This window comes from Saccostrea cucullata, unplaced genomic scaffold (genome assembly GCF_032062105.1).
Source record: "Saccostrea cucullata isolate Sc308-1 unplaced genomic scaffold, CSIRO_AGI_Scuc_v1 ctg2821, whole genome shotgun sequence".
Taxonomy (NCBI): domain Eukaryota; kingdom Metazoa; phylum Mollusca; class Bivalvia; order Ostreida; family Ostreidae; genus Saccostrea; species Saccostrea cuccullata.
The window spans coordinates 365-10,002 of record NW_026934327.1 but is presented as its reverse complement, the minus strand read 5'-3'; the positions used below and the strand labels follow the sequence as shown (position 1 = coordinate 10,002).

Here is a 9,638-nt window from a genome sequence, read left to right as displayed (position 1 = left end):
ACCAAAAAATACATAACGGAATGTGGATACAGTACGTTACAGTACGTTTGTAGATATACATGTTTTGTTTCTGTGTTTCTGTTTTTTATTCACTTATGCATCATGATTCATGTATATGTTTTAATTTAAGAAAAAAAAGACTTGATTTTCTCATAATTAAGTGAAAGAAGGTAATTACAATATGTTTTTGTATTAAGAATGATAAATAATACTGTTTTTTTTCACCGACTAGGACAAAGAAAGAAGATGAAAAGAGACAAACGAGTAGTTACCAGATAAAAGAAATTGATGTGGTAAACATTTCTTTGTTACTTTATGTAGATAACTGTGTTAAAACACACTACATGTCTTGCTTATATATATAGAGTGTGTCGTATATAAATTAAGAAAGTCTATCTTTAATGCTGCACAAGCTTGTAACTTATGAATTAATATTTATAAGAAATCAGCCTAGTCTTTATAATGATAATTCTATGTAAATGATTCAGTTGACTCAATGGACGTAAATACAATGTAATAGAATGTCATATTTCTAATGATTTTATATTATCACCTTAAAAAGTTTTCCAGCAATAATTCACAATTTATAATTATGTGTTTTAATATATAAATAATTCTTTGTTGGACAGGTTTGATTGAGAATACTTGGAGGCTGTTATAATTTGAGATAAAGCATTGAGTTCTCAGTGTAAAGGTATTTATGTTTATCTGGGTCTTAATTCTGTTCTTTTCTGTAAGTTTATAAAACCAAGGCATGAGTATATTTGAGTATAAATGAGTATATGTGAAGAGAGCCCTCTTATTGATGTACCAAGGCATTGTTAAATGTGTACAGTATATTATAAACAGAGCCCTCTTATTGATGTACCAAGGCATTGTTAAATGTGTACAGTATATTATAAACATAGCCCTGTTATTGATGTAGATAATTATAACACAGTGTTGTTATTTACAGAGAAGGAAATCAACACAGGATTATAAAGTCACAGAGAAGAAATAGATGCCTGGTATCAATGATGTATAGATTGGTGTTACAGAAATCTATCACAGTGCCAGGTGTTAGTCATTGTCTTCACATTACCCACGTGACGTCAGACCGGGTCTGGATCAGTGATGATAAAGGCAATCTCATACTGACAAACACAGCGGGTGATGAACTTCATCGTGTGAAAGATTTAAGTGAATATGGTTTTGGAGTACATACTGTGACTGGTGGTGGTGACTTAATTTATATAGACAGACACGATAACATCATTAAACTGTCTAAAGATCACAGAATAAAGACCACAGTAATACCGTTCACAGCATCATGGAGACGGTGTGTCTACAGCTCCCCCTCCACTGGAGACCTGCTGGTCGGGATACATAATACTGATACAGAGACAGGCCAGGTAAACCGTTACACTGACACAGGACGACACATACAGACCATACAGCACGACAACACAGGTCAGGGACTGTATAGTAATCCTATCTACATCACAGAGAACCGCAATGGAGATGTTATTGTGTCTGACTGGGACCATGGTGATGTAGTGGTGACATACAGTAGAGGGAGACATCGCTTCTCCTACAGAGGTCCTCCATCACAATCACGACTAGATCCACGTGGAATCTGTACTGACGCGCTGTCACACATCCTGGTGTGTGATCCTTGGACTCACACAGTACATATACTGGATTGTGACGGGGGACTCCTGTCACTGATAGACAGAGAACAACACGGGATATACAGACCATGTGGCCTGAGTTATGATGACAGAACTCACTGTGTCTGGATCGGATCATACGACGACAACACAGTGAACATTTACAGACTGGAACACTCCCTGACTGGTAAGTTATACATTAATATGATTAGGTGTTTTGTTTTACAATGTTTAGTGTGTACAATGTATTATTTTCAGTGTTTTATATGTATTTACAAGACATTAATCAACATTTTTATTGTATTAAGTGTAATTAAATTACATGACTAAGTCTATTATACCTTGATGCATTAAGTAACAAGAATTATTTCTAATACATGTAATATGAGGATACATAAATTATAAACTGTAATTTATTACCTTGATAACTAAAGTAAATACTTTTAGGTTAAAATACTTATTATTTAATCAGTTAAGAGTTCTTTAATGTGTACTTGGTTTAGTTATAACTTTGTTATGTTTGACAAACTACTGATTTTGTTATGTGCGTTTGAAAGGAAGTAAATTTAATGTAAATTCGGCATTGTGTACAAATCATAACAATCAACATGTTTTCTGTAGAGCTCTTAAACTGACTATCACAGTTAAAATATCACAGAAACAAAATTAAACATTATTAAGCACACAAAAACACATTTGTGTACTTATATTACCCATAGTAGATTTATAAAATAATCTTGGAAACAGCCTGGTGATTTTTATTAAAAAAAATTATTATTCACTATTTGCATATTAAATAGGAGAAAAATAAATAAATAAAAAGATTGATGATAATGCTCATAAAAATGAATTGTATTAAACACTACATCAAACAAGCATGATAAAGGACAGATTAAAATGTATTTATAGTATTAAGGATATAGTATAGTAAGACTTGACATAGACTCTGTACTACATCACCATGATCACATACAATGTTTAATCTGCTCTCTTTGGCTAATCATATACATTAACTCCCATTGATATTGTGCTCTACTGGAGTGACATTTTATTGTCCACTCCTACATGTACTAAAGTGAGTAAATCAGTACCAGTTGAGTTGTCTGGTTTGTAGGTTAACTTTAACAGGAAGAAGGGGCTGTACTGTTGTAAAATGGGTGGAATGTGGGGTGGGGGTTGTAGAAGTTGTACTGTTGTAAAATGGGTGGAGTGTGGGGTGGGGGGTTGTAAAAGTTGTACAGTTGTAAAATGAGTGGAGTGTGGGGTGTGGGGTTGTAGAAGTTGTACAGTTGTAAAATGAGTGGTGTGTGGGGTGGGGGTTGTAGAAGTTGTACAGTTGTAAAATGGGTGGAGTGGGGGGTGGGGGTATTGCAGAAGTTGTACAGTTGTAAAATGAGTGGAGTGTGGGCAATGTCATAGTTGATATATGTTGTAACATTCCATGTAAACAAAATTCAGTGTGGGGTGGGGGTGACTAGAAGTTGTACAGTTGTAAAATGGATGACATTGGGGGTTGTAGAAGTTGTACAGTTGTAAAATAGGTGGAGTGAGGGGTGGGGGATTGTAGAAGTTGTACAGTTGTAAAATGGGTGGAGTGTGGGGTGGGGGGTTGTAGAAGTTGTACTGTTGTAAAATGAGTGGAGTGTGGGGTGGGGGGTTGTAGAAGTTGTACTGTTGTAAAATGGGTGGAGTGTGGGGTGGGGGATTGTAGAAGTTGAACAGTTGTAAAATAAGTGGTGTGTGGGGTGGGGGTTTACCCTTCAAATGGCCTTGTGTGGGGAGTGGGGGTGGGGTATTGCTGATCAGGGATGTGGAGGGGGCAATGTTGTAGTTGATACATGGTTCTTCAAACAAAATTAAATTTTGGTAACTACAGAATTTTACCAATTTTCAAGTGTAAATATTTTGTTTTGTTGCATTTTACTTAATACTTCCTACTTGTATGAATATTAACACAAAAATGTTTAGAGTGCTGTTGTATATATATAAAAAATTCTGTAAAGTATTGTTCAACAGACTAAATTTACACTGTGCATGGCTAGTTGACATTCAGGAATTTCACATATTTGTTACATGCATATTATCTTTTTTTTTGACAAAGATGAAAATAAGCCAAATTTCCAACACATGAAATAATAGAAAATAAATGCGATGTAGAAATTTCAAATAATTGTCTCCTTCTCAAGAATTTGTGTGTCTAAGAGTGTTTGTAAAATTTTTTGTACACAATGGAATCTATGGTCAAAATACATGTAAATTTTATCATTGATTGGGAACATAAACATTTTTCCAAATCTAAGCATGCTTCTTTTTTTTGTAATCATTGTGATTGTTATTTGATAAATGTATTTCAGTAATTGATTAGATACACAGAAATTTGTTTAATGTAGAGATATTTTCATATGATTTTGAAAAAAATTCATGTAACATTTGTATATCCTTCTGTGTCTTATTTTCACCAGAAAAAAAGTTTTACTTCATTTGGTTCTCTTACTAGTCCTTTTTTAATATCGTGAATCTCTTTCTACAGGAAATGACATGAAGAAAGCCCAAGTTCCAGAGAAGTCAGTCCTAACAAGCTGGTTTTCCCAGTTCACCGGTGACAACAAAGAGGAAGAAGAGACAGAAGAAGATGAAGAAGAAGAAGAGGAGGAAGAAGAGAAGCCAACAGATGCCACTCCCAAAAGAGGGCGGGGCAGACCTAGATTGACACCCAAGCCAACGCCCTCAAAGGAAACGCCCAGTAAATCTGATGATCAGCCCAAGAGAGGAAGAGGGAGACCGAAGAAGAATCCTGATGATGGGGAAACACCTGTTAAGAAAAAGGAAACTCCAGTCCCAAAAACTAATGGGGATGTTACTGAGAAGGAGGTTGAAGAGAATCCAGCAGGGCCAGGTAAAACTAGGCGTGGGACCAGGGTGACTGATTTAAGGACTAAACTAGATACATCAGTGGAAGAGTCACCTGGTGGAGAGAGAAAATCCACAAGGAAGAAGACTGTGTTTACCTGTGATGAATGCAAGGAGACTTTCCAGATGGAGTATTTGTTACTGGTTCACAAAAAGAGGTGTAAGAGGGAGTCTCTTTTGACTTCCCCTCCAAAGACAGTAAGGAAGACACCAGCCAAAACTAACACTCCACAGAAGAAACCAGCAACAGCAGGTGGCTCGCAGTCCACCACAGCTAGTGTGAAGAAAACTGTGACTTCAGAGCAGGGAAAGTCGGAGCAAGAGAAGAAGAGTGTTGAGTCTGGTCCAACACCGGTAGACATCAGTACTGTAATTGTGGCAGGCTCAGAGACCATAGTGATCACAGAGAGCATAGAAAACTTAACACGATCCCTTCAAGGGGCTGTAGAACCTACAGAAGACAAAACTGAGGAGGTGAAAGAAGGTGAAGAGAGAGGGGAAGAGATGGAAGTAGATAAGGAGAAGGCTGAAGAAGGACAAAATGAGGAGGCTCAGTCTGCAGATCAAGAGAAAGAAGAGGAACAAGAAGCAGAGGAAGAGGAGATGGAGGAGGAAGAAGAAGAAGATGATGGTGGGGAGTGGAGGCCTTCTCAATCAGATGATCCTCCTCCTGCTAAACGTCGAAGAGGAAGAGGACCAAGCAGAAGGGCACTTGCAATGATACAAGATGACGATGAAGATTACAAAGGCTCCAAAAGGAAGAGGAAGATACTGCTCAACATGAAACAAGCCATCCAGGTGCTGAAGCTTACTCCTAAACGAAAGGTGCACCCTGATTCTGGAATGGAGGAGGTCAATCGTGCCACAGATACGATAGATCCTGAGGCTTTGTTGAAATCATCAGAGGAGAGTGCGCAGGCTGAAAATAATGAAAAAGAGCAAGCTGAGGAAGAGGGAACGGGTGAAAGAGCAGAGGAAGAAAAAGAACAGGAAAAGAGCCAGGCTACAGAGACAGAGGACCAGGCAGCAGAGGAAGGGGACCAGAAAAAGGAGCAGCCAGAAGTGAAAGTGAAAGAAGAGAAGCTTCCCCTGAAGGTTGTGGTGGAGTCCCTTCCTTCTGATGAAGAGAGGGAGTTATCTGAGGCAGATTATCTGGACGTGGCAGAGATAGAGAAGATGGTGGACTTGACTTCGTCAGACTGTGCTATTTGTGGAATGAGATTTAAGGTTTGTGATGTTCCTTTCTTACTTAGAACTAATGTAAGAGAAGCATTTAAGATGTTCAAAACACATTTCATCTGACATCATAAAAAAGGTTGAAAAAATGCAAGCAGAGACATATACATATGTGTGTAACGTAAACACCTGAAAAGCTGCAAATCCTGTAAAAAAGGATCAAATATTTTGAAAATATAAATGATCAATTACAATGCTTTATATTTTAATTACTAGTGTCATAAGACTTTATCAAATAGAAAAATTAAAGTGTAAATGTTAGCCATTTTGCTGACATTTTCAGGATCCTAAGTACATGAGGAAGCATCTGATTACCCACTCTGGTCAGAAGAATTACGGCTGTAATGTGTGTAAGAGGAAGTACATGAGACGGTACGACCTTCACCAACATCTGATCAGAATGCACGGGTGGATCAAGCTGGGGCGGGGTCAGGTGGTGGAATCTGTGGACGAGAACTATGAACCTGTGTTAACACCCAAGACGGACTCCAAAATGTTTGATGCTGCTGAGGTTAGCAAGAAGTTTGAATAATTCAGTTTCAAGGAAAATCGTTTAAATTGAAAAGCAATGTTGTTATTCAGAGCATCTTAAAAATTTAGATTGTTCAGATTTTTTCTTGCGATGCTTTTATAATTCAATTTAAAAGTATTGAAACAGTTCTGTGAGAAAAAGCCATGAAAGATAAGAAGTTTAAAATTAATCTTAAAAAAAAAGTATTTGTAATTTTTTTGTGTATAGGAGATTTCAATACAGATACATTCCGGTGACAATAAAATAAGTACACCCTGGACAATTACCGTCATCTATACAACCGACACAAACAGTTCGGGGAACACGCCTATAAGTCGGTTGTATTTTATAAGCTTATATATCAGAACTTGACGCATTAAAACGGATTCATTCATGCTTGACCCGTTTCCTGTAAGTTTGAACATAGTTTTGATGTACCACTAAGTTACAAAAATCCGACTTATAGGCGAGTAATAGGTAAATTTGTAGTGTGTGTGGGAAGCTGATTGAGATTATACACCATGAAGGAACACACATTGATTCACACTGTTGGAGAAGGAGAGGTCTGGGACATTGGGAAAGGGATTCTCACTACAGGTAAAGTTACAGCTTTGCTTGTACGTACATAAATGCAAGCCGAAGAAAAAATTTGAATAGGCATATTCTTCCTTTTTAAAAAGTTTTATTATTTAAATACATGTGTGTGGGAAGCGTAAAAACCAAGTTAATTTTTTAAAGATGAAGGCACTCTTGAATAACTAAACTTATAGTTTATGCCTTCAATAAATTTGATATAGTATTTTAAGGGTTTGTATTTTCCTGTTTCATCTTCAAACCTGTTATTATTGTGTTTGTAGAAATATCTGATTAAACACATAAGAGATGCAGTTGATGAAGATTCATAGTGGAGAGAGAGTGGAAGTCATGCAAGTGTAAATATGTGAAAAAAAAAAAGAGGTCAAGTACAGTCACATGATACACAAAGGTGTATAGGAAGTTATATAACACACAGTAGGTCAAAAATATAGTCACATGATTTCAAAGAGGTCAAGTAAGTCACATGACACACAGAGGTCAAGGTAAGTCACATGAACACATTTTTTTTGGGTGAAGTCATATGATACACAAAGGTCAAGTAAGTCACATGACACACAACAGGTCAAGTAAGTCACATGATACACAAAGGTAAGTTTTCTTTGTACAAATATACACAAACGTCAAGAGAGTCACATGACACACAGAGGTCATTTGGGCAAGTCACATGATCACAAGGTCAAAAGTGTCACATGATACTTAGAGGTCAAGTAAGTCACATGATACAGAGGTCAAGAATTCACATGATACACAAATGTCAAGTTTGTCAATGATACACAGAGGTTTTTTAAATCTAAGTCACATAATACACAGAGGTCAAGTAAGTCACATGATATCACAGGGTCAAGTAAGTCACATGGCACATAATTGTCACATGATTCAGGGGATGACAAATCCCATTGCCAGACGCCCGGGGCTAGTGAATTTTAGGGTTGGGCAAGTGAAATTTTATCAACCACTTGCCCGTGGGCAAGTGACATAATCAAGTATCAAAAATTAAAATCAATATGTATGAGTATTTTTTATACATGTGTATATATTTATAAATACAGTATAAGTTAATGGTATGGCAGGCAAAAATTCAGGTAGGGCAAGTGGATTTTGACCATGTACTTGCCCTTGGGCAAGTGCCTTTAAAATCTATTTGTCAGCCCCTGTTTTTACACAAGAATAATTTTTCATATCCTTAAATTTATGTGACAACAAGATTTAAGTATAGTTTTAAAAACATGTCATTAACACAATTTGATACCTAAGTCACACATCCTTAATGAGTTTGGGACATATTGGTCAAGAAAGTATGTGGCGTTAAAAAAGTAAGTGGAATAATGGAAGCAAAGAAGAATCAAAGAGGGTTTTCTTTAGTGAACATAAGAAAATTTCAGTATATCTGACCAGAAATGGTCATAAGATGCTGTGAGGAGGAATATGACTACGGACGAACACTCCATGGCAGCAGGGATGCTGGAGGCTGGCAAAATAACTTTCGCTGTGGGAAAGATAAAGTCTTTTTGCAGAGCAGTCGCTCTGCAGAAAGACTTTATCTTTCCCATAGCGAAAGTTACGGTTATGAAACCGATACATACAGGCAGAAAATTGTAAAAAAAAAAAAAAAGCCTAAAATGGGGACGTCCAAGGTGTACGGCAGTCCGCTTCCAAAGTGCTCTTAAGTTTAATACTAGGCATCAGCGAGCAAAGGACAGACGGATGCAAACAGTTTGAAACAGACTTCAGGAAGCAAATATCAAGGCTTGCTGACCAGCCGTACGTCCTGCATTAAAATTAGAGTGCCGCAGAAAACGAATACAGTGGGCAACAGAACACATAAATTTGGCAATTAGGCCAGCATTTTTTTATTTTTAGGTTTACAAACCCGCCGCTCAAGTTTTTGAATTTTCAGAAAAAAATATAAAATTGAGAAAAACAGAATTTTTTTTGTTTCCGATGTCAAATTTGAGTCGTGATCGAGATTTCAAATTTACGAACTCGTACTTCCGGTTTTAGATGAACATGGCGGGTAATGAAGGTAGATTTGCAAAGTCCATAGCAGCACTAAAGCTTTGTTTAATGTTAATATTTATCGATAGGCGTGCCATTCAAAACATTTCACAAGTTCAGAGGACAAATAAAAGGCTGATGACTTTATTGCACAATGACATACTGGTGAGATAATTATGTATCCGTATTCAAAAGTATCTGTAAATTATTTTCCTCCCACAGATTTAAAACTGTCCATGGCAGCTTTTGTCAGAGATATTATTTAAGTTTCTGTTATAGCTTACAGTCTTATAAGCATCATTCTTCAGAAAAGGGTGGCTTATGCATCAGATGTAATGAATAAAACTATGGGAGAAGTTAAGTCCATTTGAGGAAGAAATAAACAATAGCCTAAAGAAATAAAATACTTCAAATGTTAAAAACAAGTATTATATACAAATATATACAGGTATGTAGTATCGTTTGTGGCAGCCAGAAAAAATAATTTACACCTAATTAAAAAAAATTTCACCCTACTCCCCAATACTCCCTGTCTGTTGTATGAGAGGAATTTTTATTTTAGGTCTCAAGTATATTTTAGAACAATTTCTACACATTTACCAAAACATATTAAAGACGTACAACACACTGGGGGAGATAACTCCTACGATTTCAATTGAACGTTTGACGTGACGTCAAATTTAACGTCAAAAATAAAGGTCAAAACGACGAGTAAAACGATCCCGATGTATATCAATCAT

At 36.6% G+C, this 9,638-nt stretch overlaps 1 protein-coding gene and 1 pseudogene across 1 annotated transcript; both read left to right on the top strand.

Annotated features, from left to right (window-relative positions):
• The first annotated feature begins 961 nt into the window (after positions 1–961).
• LOC134240537 (uncharacterized) lies at positions 962–1,830 on the top strand (annotated as a pseudogene).
• Positions 1,831–4,181: 2,351 nt separating this feature from the next.
• LOC134240539 (glutamic acid-rich protein-like) lies at positions 4,182–6,327 on the top strand. The gene is made up of 2 exons (XM_062722633.1): positions 4,182–5,786; positions 6,079–6,327. The coding sequence occupies exons 1-2, from the start codon at positions 4,188–4,190 to the stop codon at positions 6,325–6,327; spliced, it is 1,848 nt and encodes a 615-aa protein (XP_062578617.1). The 5' UTR covers positions 4,182–4,187.
• Positions 6,328–9,638: the final 3,311 nt, after the last annotated feature.